Genomic DNA, 17,811 nt, shown 5'->3' on the forward strand with positions numbered 1-17,811 from the left:
CAGGTGCAATGTTGTCACAGAGCGCCAGGCCCCTGGATCCATGGGGATCGATTCCCATGCAATGGCCTTTCTGGAACCCTGGGGCTTTCCCCTGAGTCAAAGCTCTAGCTCGTGGTGCTCCTACTCAGTCATATAAGAGAGTAGGGTGCCGCTGGTGCTGCACCGAGGGACCCTGGAAGCATCAGCTGGTACACGTGCAGAGGGCTGGCCCCGGTACCAAGCCGGTCACTGGACTCAGCACACAACCCAATACTGGTCCCGGTGCACAGTCCGGTACCGAAGTCAGTGCCGATCAGCAGGCACAGGTTCCCCAGGCAGAGGAAGAGCTGGAGGTGGGGACAGCTTTTCGTGCCCTTTCCTCTTCTTCACCAGAGGAAGAAGTGGTGTCAAAGGGGTTGTCTCCTTCTCAGGACGATTTAAGGGCCCACCAGGACTTACTGAAGCAGGTGGTGTCCAATGTGGGCTTACAGGCAAAGGCCATCGAGTAACCATCCCAACATTTCTTGGACTTCCTGGCAGCAACAACGCCTGCAAGAGTCACCCTTCCACTGCATGAGGCAATTATGAAGTCCATCAAGGTCCTCTGGCAGACCCCACCCATTGCCAAGAGAACTGAGCAGAAATACTCTGTGCCTGCCCAGGGCTCTGAATTTTTATTTTCTCCCCCTCCCCCTGGATCACTCCTGGTGGCAGCGAGAGGGACCCTCAGGGCCTGACGGGACATACATTAAGGGCAAAAGACCCCCAAAAGTTGGACCTACTTGGGAGGAAAGCATATTCAACGGGAGGCCTTCAGCTTCACATAACAAACCAGCAGGCTCTGGTGGGTCACTATGATTTTAATATGTGGGGGACTATGAGCAGATTTAACGACAGACTCTCCCAGGACAATCAGCAGGAGCTCTTGGGGATGAGGGCAAGTCGGTTGTCGGCGCCTCCCTGCAAGCAGCCTGGATGCGGCTGATTCTGCGGCTCAGGAGCTCATGCTTACAGACATCCTGGCTCCCGCAGGAGGTTCAGCAGACTTTGCAGGACTTGCCCTTTGAAAGCCCTTCGCTCTTTTCAGAACAAACTGATGCGAGGCAACACAGCTTTCAATACTCCAGGGTGATACTAAAGTCCTTCGGGTTGCACAACCCTGTGTAGTCTAGGAGACCATATAGGCCCCAGCAATATGGCTGCTACTTCCCCCAGCAGCCACGTCATGATTAGAGGAGGAGAAGGAACAGGGGGTTCGCACACAGGCCACCTCCAACCTCCTCCTCCACAAGGCCTTCTCAATCAGTCCTACGCCACTCAGGCAACTCGAGACACTTGTTTTGATGAGGTGCTCGAGGACGGCATATCAAACCCACAGCTCCAGGATCCATCCCCTATCTTCTCCAACCGCCTTGCCCACTTTCTCAAGGGCTGGGAACGGGTTATTTCCGACCGCTGGGTATTGAGTACCGTGGAGTCGGGGTATACCCTCCAGTTTATTTCTACCCCTTCTTCCCATCCAGCTTCCCCATCCCTCTTTAGGAGCACTTCTCATGAGCTTCTGCTAGAGCAAGAAGTGCAATCGCTTCTCCGGATGGCAGCTGTGGAAGAAGTTCCACTACAGCTCAGGGGAAAGGGGTTCTATTCCCACTACTTTCTGATCCCCAAAGCCAAGGGGTCTCAGACAGATCCTAGATCTGTGTGGACTCAACTGATACCTAGAAAAGCTGAAGTTCTGCATGGTCTCCCTGGTGTCCATCATCCCGTCTCTAGATCCGGGGGATTGGTATGCCGCCCTTGACTTGCATGACCCAGAGTCCCGGGGGAGCCAACTGAAGTCACTCAATTAGGATGAACTGAAAAGAATGGGACAGACAATCCCCAAAGCTGGTGGATCTTCCAATACTTAGATTCACCAAGCCAGCACAAAACAGCCTCTGTAATACCTCTCTGGTTACCCAGAAGCCAATAACACGGTTCCCTTAAAGTAACCCAGCCTCAGGCCTCCACCCAGACAACCAAGTCAAATATGATGAGGATTACTAAAAATCTTATTCATCATATAAAAAAGTTCTACCAGTCCCAAAGGAACAGACACATTACCTCCCAGGTTAATGAATATTCCAGATCTTATTTAAATACACGCTTACAGCCAATTCTTATTAATTAAACTAAAATTTATTAAAAAATAAAAGAGAGAGTATTGGTTAAAGGATCAATATACATACAGACATGAGTACAGTTCTTGAGATTCAGATTCATAGTATAAATGGTGATCTTTGTCATTGCAAAGAGTTCTTTCAGAAATAGTCCATAGGTTATAGTCCAATGTTCATATTCAGGGTGATTCCAGATTAGGACTGGAGATCTCAATCTTGGGTTTAAGCTTAACTGTATGAAGCATCACGCAGATCTGAGATAAAAAGGGTTGGAACCCAAGGCATCTTTATACAGTTTCAGGCCTTCATGTGACAGCTCAGAGTCCTTAGGTGAACAATAGGCACTCATATGGACTTTGAAGTGGACCCATTTCCTAAGCATCGAGGGTAATTATCTATACAGATTAACATAAGGCAATTGCTTGTTTTCCATCATTCTCAGGTGGTTTGCTGTACATTTCAAAGAGAGACGAACACAGTGATATCCATGTTTACAGTTCATTTAAATGTTAATATTCCCTTTTGATCTCTGAATCAATAGCTATAGTGACAGCAGGAACTGTCTGTTTACATGGCTAACATTTTACAAGATATAAGTAATCACATACAATTAGTATCACCTCCAATTCTCTAACAATACAGGTTTGCCTTTCAAAGTTCTAGCCTATCTAGCATGGAATGGCCCTAATTACAATTTGCATACTTTTCTAACATGTCTCTAAAGGTTGAATTATCCTACAAGATGCTTAACCCTTTTCTGGCCATGAATCACACTTTGTATAAGTTTTGTTGCAATTATATAACAATGGTAGCAACAATGATTTGCATGGTCATATTTTAATCAAATACTGTACAACTTGAACGCATATTTCCACATCTTGATATTTCAGGGCCACAGAAGATTTCTCAGGTTTGTGGTGAACCACGGGCATCACCAGTTTGCAGCCCTGCCATTCAGTCTTTCAGCCACTCTGTGAGTCTTCACCAAGTGAATGGCAGTGATAGCAGCATTTCAGAGGAAAAGAGGAGTCCACGTGTTCCTGTGTTTGGACAACTGACTCATCAAAGGCCGGTCCCCAGTGCAAGTGGAGTCCGACATTGCACTCATACAATCAACCTTCCAAAAGTTGGGTCTTCTGATAAACATTCAGAAGTCAACCCTAACGCCTGTTCAAAGAATAGAGTTCATTGGAGCATTTCTCGGCTTGACGTTGGCAAGAGCCCATCTTCTGGAGGACCATTTCTGATCAATCTCATCATTAATACGCTTCCTGCAGGCACATCTGACTATGACCGTTAGAATGTGTTTAAGCCTACTTCCTGCACATACATAGTACAGCATACAAGGCTGAGATTCAGACCTCTCCAGGCCCAGCTGGGCACAGTGTACTCCCTTTCCAGACATCATCTGGACAGGGTCCTCAGTGTGCCACCTTAAGGCCTCAACTCCCTGGAGTGGTGGTTAGTCCACAGGGTGCTATGTAAGGAAGTGTCCTTCACAAGGTGTCAACTGTCCGCACATTTGGTCTCCAATGCCTCAGTGCTAGGTTGGAGAGCCCACCTAAGACATCTCAGGACACAAGATCTGTGGTCCCAAGAGGAAGTTTCAGTCCACATTGATATCAGGGAACTCAAAGCTGTCTGCCTAGCTTGTCAAGCATTCCTGCCCCATATTACAAACAAAACAATCTCAGTTCTCAAGGACAATATATCAACCATGTGTTACATCAACAGACAAGATGGGGCCTACTCGTCCCGTCTTTGTTGAGCGGCGACTCGTCTATGGGAATTCTTCATCACTCAAGCGTCAAGCATCTTATCTACTGGGCATACAAAACCAGCTCACAGATCACCTCAGCAGGTTCTTTTCCACTCACCACGAGTGGTCCCTTCACCCGGATGTCGCCTGGGACATCTTCTGCAGGTGGGGTGTTTGCCACTTGCGCCAACAGGAAGTGTCAACAATTCTGCTCCCTGAGGGGCTACAGCCCAGGATCCATCACAAATGCCTTCCTGCTAACGTGGTCATCCTACCAGTTTTATGCTTTTGCACCCATCTCTTTGATTCACAAGTTGCTGACAAAGATCAAGCAGGACTGGACCCGAGTTATTCTAATAGCCCCAGCTTGGCCCAGACAGCGCTGGTACACCACACTCGTTCAGCTGTCCGTGGAGGTACCAGTCACCCTACTACTCCACCCAGACCTGATCTCCCAGGACCCTGGGCAACTGTTCTACCCGAACGTCAGTGTCTTGCATCTGAAAGCTTGGAATCTTCATGGATAAACTCCGATGAGCGAGCTTGTTTGGAGCAGGTGCGTAAAGTCCTCCTGGGCAGCAGAAAACCCTCCATGAGGGCAACTTACTGGACTAAGTGGAAGCATTTCTCCCTCTGGTCTTCCCAACATGGAGTGTCCCCTCTGGAGGCTTCACTACAGCTCATCTTGGACTACCTCTTATTTCCGAAGGCGCAGGGCCTCGCCCTCTCCTCAATCAAGGTCCACCTGGCAGCCGTCTCGGCATTCCACCCAAAAATAGACAATAGGTGAGTCTTCTCACATGAGCCGGTAATTAGCTTATTTAAAGGCCTAGAGAGAATATTCCCACAGATAAGGGATCCATCCCCCGCATGGGATCTGAATCTCGTCCTTTTGAAATTGACGGGGCCTCCCTTCAAGCCACTAACAACATGTTCACTGCTGCACCTGTCTTGGAAAGTGGCGTTTCTAGTGGCAATCACCTTGGCCAGGAGAGTGTCGGAGATCCGAGCCCTCACAGCGGAGCCTCTTTGTACAATCTTTAAGGACAAGGTGCAGTTACTCCCACACCTGAGTTTCCTTCCCAAGGTGGTGTCTCAGTTTCACTGCAACCAACCCATTTTTCTAACAATTTTTTACACTAAACTGCATGCAAATGGGGAGGAACAACACTTGCATTCCTTGGACATTAGACGAGCTCTGGCGTTTTATATTGAAAGGACCAAACAGTTCCGTAAGTCTCTGCAACTCTTCATACAATAGTCAAAAGGATGAAGGGGCTCCCCATCTCGTCTCAAAGAATCTTGTTGTGGATAACGTCCTGTATCAAAGCATGTTATGATCTTGCAGGTGTTCCCCGTCCGTCAAACCTGACTTCTCATTCTACGAGGTCCCAAGCCTCGGCGGCGGCTTTCCTGGGCCAAGTCCTTATTCAGGATATCTGTAGGGCAGCAACCTGGTCCTCGGTACATACTTTTTTCTACACACTTCAGAGTAGCATCCGTGTTAGTCTGTATCCGCAAAAAGAACAGTCTCTAAGGTGCCACAAGTACTCCTGTTCTTTCTACACACCGTCATTACTCAACAGGCCAGAGATGATGTGCAGCTTGGCCAACCAATGCTACAGTCAGCTTGCCCTTGAACTCCGAGACCAATTTGAATGGACATGTGCAAGCACCTGAAGAAGAAAAAACGGTTACTAACCTTTCTGTAACTGTTGTTCTTCGAGATGTGTTGCACGTGTCCATTCCAAGACTGACCCACTGTCCCCGTTCTTGGAGTGGCTGGTAAGAAGAAACTGAGGTGCATGGGCCACCAGGGGGCACCAGAGCCAACCTGATGGATACCACTAGGGGAAAAAAATTCCGATAGCTGTGCTCCGGGCACGCACACACCCAAATCGGAATGGACATGTGCAACACATCTCGAAGAACAACAGTTATGGAAAGGTTAGTAACAGTTTTATTTGCACACTGTTCAGTGCCAAAGCGGTGCTAGCTATATCCCTTAACCACTAACACTGCTTTTCTTACCAGCCTGGCTCCGATGTGTGACTGATGCTGCTGTTCACATCCCTGCTGAATTTGACATGGAGGAATCAGTGGGATTTGCACTGTCTTTAACTACGTGTTAGTTTGATGCCCTGAGCCAAACTCATCCCTGATGTGACTCCATTGAAGTTAATGGGCCAAATTCATTCCCTTTCATACAACCAGTGTGAGAGAGATTGGATTTATGCCCATACCCATAATATCCATCTCGTCATTGGCCATTCTTTTTAAAGTGACTATCACTCTGCTATTCACAGGGGTTACAAATCGCTCACCAGGCCATTTCCAAGCACTTGCTCATACAATGTCTAGATAAAGATGCACCACACATGAATGTCATCAGAGACTTTTGTTTCTGTAAAGGAAAGACAACTGCAGCTGTCACCTTGGCCAAGCACTACAATGCTGCCTGCCTATCCATCGACGCCGTGGTGCTGGAAGCCCTCTCCGACAGGAGCAGTTCCGCGGGGCTTCGCGCACGGGAGCTGTGCATCAGGGCCGCCATTGAGCAGGCACATCGGGAGTCAGAGGAAGCTGGTAAGGGCTCAGACCTTCAGCAGCACAAAGGCTGGAGAGCCGTGCTGCACGGAAATGCTGGGCGTGACCCCAGCACAATTTCCATCGTATGGCCTTGCCATCCCCTCCCTTCATTTTCTCCCTCTAGTGCATTGTTGTGAAGACTTTTCAGCAACACCACGGGGGCTCTTGGTAACCTCAGGGGTGGGTGGGGGGAGCTTTGATGCGTCTGGGTATGAAATCCCATGGGGAGCTCCACAGATGGTAGAAGCTGGAGCATAAAGTGATCTTCTCAGTTCGCAGTTCGATCACCACAGCTGGTTGAATAGCAGTGATGCTGGACAATAACGCATCTCCAGCCTTGGAATCAAGAAGAATATAAGGGTTCAGAGGTGCCGAATCCCTGTAATGCAAAGTCCAACTTGCAGTCTATAATGTCTCTTGCCTGTTAAAAATCTCTCTTTCTCTGGGGTTAGTACCTAGGCATTTCATTCCATTGTGATGCTCTGGATGTATTCCCTTTCCATAATAGAGTAAAACACTCTGGTGCTTTTCTAAGAGATTGCCCTAATTCACTCTGCCCAGGCTTCATGCTATGATCATCCAGAAAGGCTTTTCCTGATCTTGTTGCTGAAGCTGAAGTCCCCTGCAGTGCCCATTAAGATCCAAAACGATTGGCTTGAAAAGATAGTGATTTAATGAGCATGGGGTGTGTGAAACACAGTCCCCCAGGTCAGTTATACAGCGAGTTACATTAAAATACAAATGGATTCATTTCACATCTTTGAAGGTTTTGTGCAAAGAAGTTGCTCCTGCAAATTCTCTGTTAGACTCCTGCTCCTAGGTCCTGTGCCCTCCCCCTGGGACCTGGCGAGCTGCGTACTCTAGCAAGCTTGGAGCTGGCAGCCTGAGGGTGTTGCTCACCCTCACAGGGTCCTGCTTTGAGGACTAAAATCCCAAGCAGAGGGACAAGGAGACCCCCAGGCTAGAAAGGGTTAATAGGAACGATTTTCATGACTGTTTTTGTGCCCAAACGTGGTGCAGGCAAGAGGTGCTGCATTGACAGCCCTGGAGAACAAAGCCTTGGAACAGATACAGCATAAGCAGCGCCAGCTGCTGTGAAAGGCCTTTATGTGTGTTAACCCGTTTGTCATGGGCTTTGCTTTGGGGCACAGCTCCTGTCCACTTGGTGGAGCATTGGCCTCTGTTCCTTGCTTCTTGGGGCAGACGGATGAGTGGTTTAGTTCTAAGAAATAGTCAAGTTAATCCCTCTACCCTGGGTCCTGCGCCTCATGGTGCAGTGGGGGAAAGGGTATTGATTTAGATTTTTCTGTTTTGCTTTCCATCTCCCTGGACAAACAATGAATGTCAGAGCCACTTGCAACTGAGTCCTGGCGTCGCTGGAGTCAGTGACAGTCTGACAGAGGATCATTCATTTATTTCCTCGACGTCGGTATTTCTCTCTACGCAGCTTTTATAACTGCCCATCACCATAGCATTTGAGCACTAAAAGTCTCTAGCCGTAGAACCCACGTATCCTCTTTTGCACTTTCCCTTGACAGTGACAGAAGCGTGGGCAGGAATGTGTGTTCTGTGCAATCAGATATGACCCCTGGTGCTAATGGCCAGCTTGTGCCTGAACGGCCTAATCCATTGTGGAGCTCCAGCTCCTGGGGAAGGTACGTGCTGTGCTGCGTCCCTTGGGAGAGTGTGGCATGCTCCCCCCTGTGTCTGGTCAGCTCCACTGGCCGGCAAAGGCAGGATGCCAGCAGGTTCCGCTCCAGTGACTTGAATTAAGAAACGTGTTCATCCCTGGCAGTTTGAGGAACGCTAACTGCTGTAGTCAGTCTTCTGCAGATTGGATCCCCCTGAGGCTGAACTCTTTCATCCTAGCAGGTCAGTCTTCTGAGGGCTCTGCAGTGCAGACAGCTCTGAGCACAAGACTGAGCGTTGAGGCTTTGGCCAAGCATACCACGGAGGGTAGCCAGCCGAGCTCCGAGACCAAAACCGGGCCACAGTCCATCACCTCCAAGGGCTACAGGGGCAGCACAGGAACTGGCAGGGGGAAGTCAGAAGGCCATGCCTCGCAGGCACAGAAGCAGCAGCACCAATCGGATCAAACAGGATCACAGGTGAAAGCGAATTCACATCAGTAAACAGATGGGATTAGTCCATCACTCGTCTAAGAGCGTGTGAGAAACTGACTCCTGCTCTGGAGCTGCCCTGGCCCAGTGGGTTCCTGCCCTGGGCTTTCATCTCTGCTGACTTAACCTGGGTACTCACAAGTACAAATCAGCCTGGTGGTCTTGTTCTAGTCTCTAGTGGGGCTTAGTCCAGGTGATAAAAGCACTATTGAATTAGGCAAAGTTAGTTACTCGAGAGTCCTGGGGCTGGGAGGACTCTTGCGCTGGGAGTGAGGGCTGAGGTGCCTCTCCAAGGGTTTGATGGGGGTTAGTTGTTTAAGCACCAGCAATGTGCACACACGTCCTGAAGAGTTTTTATTCTGCGTGTTGGTGCGGAGCTGGCTCAGAGTGTTCCCTGTGTTAGTGCAGTGAGGTGTCAGCGTTGTCATGCTCAGCTTTTATAGCAAGAGTAACTGAGGCTCAGAGAAGTTTGAAGGTCCAAATTTTCAAGTGTGGCCTCTAATTTTGGTTGCCACCATTTTTGAGTGCTCAGCTCTGGACACCTGGGGTCTGAGCACCCCCATGCCAGCTGAAGTCAGTGGGTGAGTGCGAGTTGCGTAGCTCTCCAATTCAGGTCTGAGGGACATGGAGTTAAGTCTGTAGACCCGGGCTCTGAGAGTCGCTGCCACGGGCTGCTGCTTGCCATGTAGACACTTTCCCCATTACTCAGCGAGTTAAGTGCACCCAGGTTAACCTGAGGTGCATCAGTCATTCACCTTTGTGGAGCTGGGCGCCTGACCCCTTTGGAGGGCCAGCCACTCTCTGACAGTTGGGTACTCATAAACCAAAGCACCCAAAATGAGAGGGCCCTATTGTAAATGTCTCTTCATGTCTTGCCCTAGGTGACACGGCCCAGGTCTCCAGTGTCCCAGTCCAGTACCCTGGGTACAGACACCCTACACAGGCAGTAGCACCTGCATTTTTTTTAATAAATATGTAGGTTGAGACATAAAAGAAATGCATGGTCTGGATCCTGAGAGAGCTTACGGAGGGAGAAGTCCCTACACTCCCCCAGACTGCAGGACTGCGATTGTCCCTAGCCCTTGCCTACTCATGGGAAGAAAATTCCTCCCTTCCTGAGCCCCCTTACTATGGCCATGGCCTGAGCAGCAGCCTCACAACACTAAGCCTAGAGGGAAGTGGGTGCTCAACGGTTGGAAGGCCGTACTCCAAGTGTAGTTATCAATGATTCGCTGCCAGACAATCCCCAGCCTTTTTGTTTTTAAGAACAGGCTGGACAAACACCTGCCAGGGCTGGTCTAAGTTTTCCTTGGTCCTGCCTCCGCACAGAGGGCTGAGCTTGATGACCTCCTGAGGAGCCTTCCAGTCCTATGACTTGTGGGCTACTTTGCCCCATTAGCATGTGACAGCCGTCTGAGCTGGTGGGGTGAAGGGGCTGATGTGATGGGCAGAAGAAATGAGCTTAGTCTCCAGAGGAATTGTATGGGTTTTTCTGAAGCATGTTTTCCCTTGGGGTGGTGAATGCTGCAGGTTCCTCCCAGCCCCATTCCCAGTGCTCCTGTCCAGCGATGGCTCAGTGTCAGTGCCAGCATGGCAGGAGAATCAGGCCTGATGAGCTGCATGCTTCCCGAGGAGCTACTGGTGGAGATCCTTTCCGAGAGAATGCAGGTATGGCAGGTGCTCACCTGGGCAGAAGGAAACGCTGGTCATGAAGCTTGGTGTGTCGGGTGAGGATGTTTGTGTGAAGGGATGGGGAATGTGGTGTTGTCAAGGTTTGATTTAAATGATAGGTTAAGGCAATGGAGAGCCAGGCCAGGGCAGTAAGGGGCAGAGAGAGAGAAATATGCAGAGAAAATCAAAACAGGTGGAGATGTGCTGTTGATCTGCTCTAGCTCAACCAGAAATGTTGAACTTGGTGGCGGAGTCAGTGGGTGAGCTTCTCTGGCCTGTGCTGCGCAGAGGAGGTGATCAGAGTGGTCCCTCCAGGCCTTGGAATCTGTGACTATTTCAGATATCTGGGGATAGCGCTTGCTAATATGTTTTTACATCAGATCAGTTTTATTTGCTGATGAGAATACTGTGTGCTCATTAGGATGGATTTATGCCCTTTGTGTTCCACATTCACAGCTGAGTGACTGCTATCAGGGAGTGGTGTTTGATGGACTAGAAACAATCTTTGCCCGCAATATGCCTTCTGCTCTCCTTTGCCTACTCAAAGCAATCAACAACCGGCGTTACATCTACATGGTGAACCTGTTCCAGGATTATGCTGCCATGAAGGCTAGGGAGAAGGCCAAGAAAGAGCAGGAAGGTGAGAAGGATTCTTCAGTGAACCCTCTGACACTCACACCTCTACATGTCTGTGTGTCTGTCTAGGCATTTCTAATACCGGCTGTCAGAAAACCGGGGGGATTTTTCCACCTCAGAAAATTTTCACCAAAACACAAAAAATTTTCGTCTGCATTTTCAACAGAAAATTTTGATTTTTGCGGGGTGAAAATTCAGATACCAAAATATTTCAATTTGGAAATTACCCAATTCAATTTGGAAGTTACCATGGAGCCTCATGGGAGTTGTAGCTCAGGTACCTCGTGCTCCTATTCTCGTTTATAGGCCAGGGTCCCTGTCAGACTTCATCTCCCATGATGCATCACAATCTCTCCTTTTGGAGACGGGAGGCAGTGCATCACGGGTATCCCTGGATGTGGTGTGTAATGGGAGATGCAGTCCAGTTCAGAATCCTGTCCCTTAAAGGCAAATGGGGACACAAGGTAACCAAACTACAACTCCCATGAAGCACTGTGGCAGAATATACAAACTGAAATATTTCCATATTTGGGTATTTGGGTTTTTGACAAAATTGAAATTTCCTGCAGAAAGCAGACACTTTTCTCAGAATGTTTTGGTTAGTCCTAAACCCAGTTTTCCATTGAAGAACAGTTTCAACAGAAATTTTTCGACCAGTCCTAATTTCTAGAGTGCCTATCACCATATCTAGGCAGCAATACAAGCTAACAACCCGGACCCCCCTTTTTGGTCATTTCACACAAGTTACTGCAGCTTTTCACACCTGTATTCACATGATTTTAAATAGCACTTGAGAGGGTGTTTTATCCTTGAGCAGAGCCACAGAAGGGATACAGCTTTGTTTGAAAGAAAAAATCGAGCTTCACCGGTGGAAGGCTGTCCTGGCAGCTTGGGGCAGATGTGGGACAGTCACTGCCAGCAGTACAGCCAATGGGGAGCAGCACAGGCCTGGCTGAGAGACTGGCAGGGGAACAGTGTGTAGGTGGACTGGCTTCCAGGAGTCAAAGGGCTGCTAAGCCTAACAGGGGAGCTGTTTTTAGGGGCGTATACTCAGAGCCCCCTAGTGTGCTGAGGACACTGGCAGTTGGAATGGGGAAGAGATCGGCACAGTCCAGGTGCCTGGGATGAATCTGAGCTCTGGCTCTGTTTTGGGAGTAGTTATGCAGCTTGCATCAGGATCATCAAGTAGGTCTGACTCTCCTATGGATTCTTTGGGTTCCTGCTGAGGCTGGGTCTCATGGGACATCCCATTCACATAGTTATATGGGTAGAACCTGCTGCCCTCCCTCCCATAGCACCTGTAGTTTTAGAGCCAAAGCTGTCCCGGGATCCAGCTTCACAATGCACAAAATACAGTGGGGCCAGCATTGTAGGACTCACAGGATCTGTTTACACTGGGTGCAAGCCCAGGGCTGGCAGAATTGGAGTCAGCAGACCCAGGGGGTGTTAACCTAGAGCTTGAGCAGCTACACCCATGTGTAACCCCAGGGTAGGAATTGTTGAACCCTGGGCCCCTACACTGCATTATGTGGGCTCCAGTCCAGCCCCCATCTCCCAGACTTCCTAGCACTCTCCAAAACGTGGCCACTCGGGCCCTTTGCTCGTGGTGCAGTGTGGGGAAACTTGACAGTCCAGAGGTCACAGAGAGTCGGCCCATGGGATTGTGGGATACTATTGGCGGATTCCCAAAGCATGAGTCCAGTGGGGCTGCATCTGTGCTGCGAAGCAAGAGAGCTTGAACCCTGGGTCCCAGCTTGACTCAGGCTCGGACCCTCAACCCCCATGGGGTCCTGGGAGTCTGGGTCTGAGCCCTGGTTTAGCATGATTTGTGTGTGGATGGAAGGGGGTAAAGCCTGAGTTCAAGCTCTGGGCTTACACTTCAGTGTAGACGTACGAGGCCCCCTGCCTCCCCCCCCACCCCGCCAGCACCTAACTCAGTGCCTGCTAATCGGAGCAGGGACACACACAAGCTGGTACCAGCAGGAGGGCCTGCCCTGAGCCCTGAGCTATGATTTCAGCCGGTGCATTTCTCTGTTTGGCTGCATGACAGAACAGGAACAGAAAGACGCCATTGCGAGGGAAAAGGCTCGTCTCCAGGAGATGGATGAGGAAGAGTACGACGCTCTCACTGAGGAGCAGAAAATTCAGTTTGATAATGAACTGCTCCAAGCGCTACGGGAGCGGAAAAAGAGGTGTGTGAACTGTCCCTGGACAGCTGCCTGGCAGTGTTGCGCCACCCTCCACGTGGGACACTTCTGGGCTTGCCTGTTGTTTCTTTTCCTGCACCGTGCACTGGCACTACCCACTTTTCAGTGGGTTTGTCTGGTTTTATCAAGCAGGAGTCGTGGTTCTGAGCAGGGGTGAGTGGGATGGTGGGAAGGGTAGCTCAGAAGCAGCAGCAGGAAGTTCTGTTTCTCCTCAGTGGTTCAGGAAGTGGGAGGAGTAGCTCACAGGAGGTGATGGAGCCTCTGCTCTCACATAGTCGGAGACTCGTAAGGACCAAATGACTCTCCTGCTTTTACTTGTTGTGTAGGTTGGTGGCCAGAGGATAGTGCACTGGATTGGGACTTGGGAGACCTGAGTTCTAGTCTTGGCTCTGCTGCTGGGTGACCTTGGCAAGTGACTTCCCCTCTCTGTGCCTCAGTTTCCCCATCTGTAAAATAGTGATAATGATACTGACATTCCTGTGTGAAGTGCAGGATAAAACTACATATTATTGTACTTTAACAACCCTAAATTAAGGACAACACTGACAATTCAACTGTAACTCTTCTAGAGACACAGAAAGCTCCTCCTAGTCCTTGAAAATCACATTTGAACTATATTGGCTGAGTTTCGCTGTTATTTTCACAGTAGATAAGTCCTTACAATGCTATTTGCATAGTACCCCTCTCATTGACTTAATATGCGTAGTGGCACTGGCCATAAATATTAATTGTAGCCAAAGGGGTGTGAGATGGAGAATTAGGTTCTGATTCAGATAAACATCCTTATTCAGTAGGGGCACTTATGCATATGCTTAACTTTAAGCATGTATTTAAGTCCCACTTAAGTCAGTGGGACTTACAGTCATGCTTAAAGTTAGGTACATACTTGAGTGCTTTCCTCAGTCGAGGCCAAATTTTGTTTCCCCAAAAAGAAGAAGAAAAATCAATGTGTTTGTTTTTAAATGGACGTGAGTTCAGTTATATATTGTGTGGGCTTCCAAGTGAATGGCTGCATTATTGACCTGGAAGCTCTGCAGACCACAGGAGGTGAGACTAGATGATCTGATGGTCCCTTTTGGCCTGAGAACTATGGAGCAAGGCCTCAAGCTCAGACTGGTGTTCTAAGAGCAGAGATTTCCCAGGGCTGCAGCACAGCTGAGAGTTTATGCTGAGTGAGTTTTCTGTCTGCTTTGCTGAAGGGAGCTGGAGAAGTTGGCTCGAGAGCTCGAGGAAAAGAGGCACCAGCAGGAATTGGAGCGCTTGCGAGAGGAAGAAGAGATGAGGAAGAAGACCAAGCGGTGGAAGAGAGAGTCTGGAAAAGACAAAGATGAGGCCTTGGGAAAGAAAAGCCAGCTGGGAGGCAAACAGGTATGTGGTTCTGCTAATAAAGGTGTTTAAGACTGCCTCTGCCCTGACCCTGTCATGGGACACAAGCCAGCACCATAGCAGCTGGAGGTTCAATCATATGTAATTTGCTATGCCAGGGAATCAGTAGCTAATGATGAATATATTACATGGGTCTGTTCTTGAAGGCTGTTGGGAAACTTCAGCTCATGCACGGCACGTGCTCGCTCAGTGCGTTTCCCCGTTGAAGCATAGGACACCTGGTCTCTATAGACCACACTGACTTCTAGTTCATTTCCAGGTTCAATTGCACTGATTGGTTTTGACCTAGAAAGTGCATGTGCTTTAATCCCTGGTATGTTGGAGTTGACCTTTCTTCTCATTTTGCATGGTGACATCTGATCTGCTCTTCGTGGCAAGCCATAGATTCATACAGCTTTGGGCTGGAAGCACTGGACAGCCCTCAGCTTCCCGCCATGGTCTGTACATTCAGGGTATGCTGCCAGGTCTGTACATTCACTAGAGACCGATTGTCAGAGGTGCAGGGCACATACTCGTCCCATTGACTTCATTGAAGTCTCCTGCAGGAGAGAGTAATTTTGTCTGAAACCTGGGCTTGTCCAAACCACTACCCTCATTGCTGACATCTCGAACTCAGATACAGGTCAACGCAGTAGCCTTCCCATTAAGAGACGCTGAGGATATCATCGTGCAGGGGATGTGCTAGCCCTTGCATACTTGTTGTGGGAAGGTTCTGTATCAAATCACTAGATTGGGATCTCTTCGGGACAGGGCCCATCTCTTTGTTCTGAGTCTGTGCAGTGCCTAGCACAATGAAGTCCTGGACCATACCCATGGCTTCTAGGCACTACGGTAATACAAATATAATCTTACAAGCTATGAGTTAGTGCTTACAAATGTTCCCTTCCTTTTCCATAATCCTCACCTCATAGGGTGCCAGTATCTCCACTGTCAATAGGTCAGACCTCAAGCTGAACGAAGGGGTGGAGAGGAAAGTGTCTGTGAAAGAGCGTCCAGATTCTGTGGCATGTGACAAGGAGGACAAGAAAAAGCGGAGCAAACTCATTCTGCCAGACGTCCTGCCACTAGGGCTGATGCCACCCCCGATCCCGGAGCAGGAGGAAACGGAAAAGGAGGTGGTAAGTGACAGTGAGAAGAACTTGACACAGAGGTTTAAAGTCTATGAGGCCGCACAGAGGGAAATTGTCCAGATTTTGTCACTCTGGGACCGGGTGCAGGGTGTTCAGCTGCCACCCCCAGGCCTTGAGGAGACCCAGCATGAAGCAGAAGATCAGCGTCAGGCTCCGTCCGGCCGCAAGGGCCGGAAGGACAGGGAAAGGGAGCGTCAGGAAAGACTGGAGAAGGAGAGAGCCGAGAGAGAGCGGCTGGAAAAGGAGAGAGCTGAGAAGGAGCGCCTGGAGAAGCTAAAGGCACTGGCGGACTCTAAGGTGTCTGGACTGGAGGGAGAAGGGGCAGAAGGAGCAGACAAGGACCAGGATGGAAAGAAAGACGTGGGGGTGCCATGCTTGGACTTCCATGTACTGAACTCAGAGGACACCAGTGGGAAGAGGATCTTGGAGAGTGGCAAGCTGCCAGAAGTAGAGCAGGTAAAACCACTGTCTCACCTGGTGAGCAAGAGCACGTGTTACTGGGCTCTGGAGCGCTCTCTCAGCCTAGGGTTGCAGTGGCCAAGCTCTAATGCATGGCTGTTTGTTACATACATTAGCTCCAGGCTCTGCAGCTGGGGGCTCAGTTTTGCAAGGTTCTGAGCACCTGCTGAGAGGTGGTGGGAGTTGAGGGAGCTCAGCACCTCGCAGGATTGGGCAAATCACAGCCTCTTTCTGCCTTGGTTTCCCTCCTTGTAAACTGGGGAGGTGATGATTCCCACTGTTAATAAAGGTTCAGCACTGCGCGTCTGAGAAGCACCTCAGACTGAATAAGTGCTAAGTGGTGTTATCCAGGATTATCTCCGTCTTTGTTCTTCCACTTTCATCTTCCTAGTCCTCCTTTTTCATTCTCCTGCCGTCCTCTTTCCTTTGTGTGTCTCTACTTTCTCTCCTCTCCTCTTCTCTGGTCCTGCTATCCTGGATCCTCCTTTCTAATGGCGTTATCAGCACCACAGAGTTAGCGGCAAATGGCACAAGAGCCAGGCGGGTCATGGGGCCACAGTGCTGACATCTGTAACTTCCCAGGTAACCGACGAGGCGAAAGATTTCTTCCCAGAGTCATGCAGGAAGGATTTCCACAGGCTGGCCATGCTCTGGGGCTTTTCCACCACACTTACGCAGCGACCCACTATCACACCTGTCTCCTGGGTGGCAGTTTAACACTCCATTTCTCTCAGTAGAGGAAAGACTTGGAGGTTAATGATTAAGGCTATGATTTAGTCACGGGTATTTTTAATAAAAGTCACGGACAGCTCACGGACAATAAACAAAAAGTCCTGGCCCCTGATCTGTCCATGACTTGTACTATATTAATAGGCCTGACTAAACCTTAAGTGCTCTGGAAGGGGCTCCCGTGACTGCTGCTCTGAGGGGGCGGGGGGACCTCTGGCATGCCACCGCTGCTGCTCGGGGGGGGTGGCCTGGAGCCCTGTCGCTGGGACCCCGGGGTGCGGGGCAGCTCGGGGCCCCGTCGCTGCTCCTTTGGGTTGGGGGTGGTTCAGGGCCCTGCTGCTGCTGAGCTGGGGTGCGGGGCAGCTCGGGGCCCCACCTCTGCTGCTGCTGGAGCGGAGGCGGCCCGGGGCACCGCTGCTGCTCCTGGACCGCTGCTCCAGGGCAGCACCCGGGACCAGTTGCCTAGGTCACCTGAGCAGCTGAGGCGGCCCTGGGATCAGCTGCATGGGCCAGTGCAGAAATCACAGAGGTCCCAGAAAGTCACGGAATCCATGACTTCCGTGACCTCTGCGAAAGACTCGCAGCCTTATTAATGATGAATGAGACATTAACGAAAGGCTTTCTCTCATGGCTTAGATCCTGGATGGCTTGGGGCTCGGTCCCTCAGGGCCACCCATCCCTCCGACCGCCTTTTTCTCCGTGATTCCCTACCCAGAGAAGCGGATAGCTCCTGTGGCAGGAGAAGCCCTCAAGCACTTCACCTTTGTTGTGCCCGAAGATACGAATATGGATGAGGAAAAGAAGGATGCAGAGGGCAGTGCAGATGCTTCTGTCGCTGTCCCTGTGGTGAAGGTACAGGGCTAAGTGGAAATGTTGCTTTGCAGAAGGTCCCGTGGTGATGGGAATGATCAGGCTGGTGAGCCGTAAGACCTGACCATAAAATGAAATTAGCAGCAGAGAAATGACATGTCCCTGTGTCTAGGAAGA

At 49.9% G+C, this 17,811-nt stretch overlaps 1 protein-coding gene across 1 annotated transcript in view; it reads left to right on the plus strand.

Moving 5' to 3' along the window:
• Nucleotides 1-17,811, plus strand: part of HYDIN (HYDIN axonemal central pair apparatus protein) — a 372,923-nt gene that overhangs the window by 268,188 nt on the left and 86,924 nt on the right. Inside the window, exons 39-46 of the mRNA XM_034788808.1 lie at nucleotides 6,310-6,483; nucleotides 8,359-8,594; nucleotides 10,137-10,274; nucleotides 10,734-10,917; nucleotides 12,964-13,105; nucleotides 14,320-14,488; nucleotides 15,418-16,092; nucleotides 17,461-17,676. Of these exons, the coding sequence (XP_034644699.1) occupies nucleotides 6,310-6,483; nucleotides 8,359-8,594; nucleotides 10,137-10,274; nucleotides 10,734-10,917; nucleotides 12,964-13,105; nucleotides 14,320-14,488; nucleotides 15,418-16,092; nucleotides 17,461-17,676 (1,934 nt within the window). The remainder of the gene's footprint in view (nucleotides 1-6,309; nucleotides 6,484-8,358; nucleotides 8,595-10,136; nucleotides 10,275-10,733; nucleotides 10,918-12,963; nucleotides 13,106-14,319; nucleotides 14,489-15,417; nucleotides 16,093-17,460; nucleotides 17,677-17,811) is intronic.

This window comes from Trachemys scripta, chromosome 13 (assembly GCF_013100865.1).
Source record: "Trachemys scripta elegans isolate TJP31775 chromosome 13, CAS_Tse_1.0, whole genome shotgun sequence".
NCBI lineage: Eukaryota > Metazoa > Chordata > Testudines > Emydidae > Trachemys > Trachemys scripta.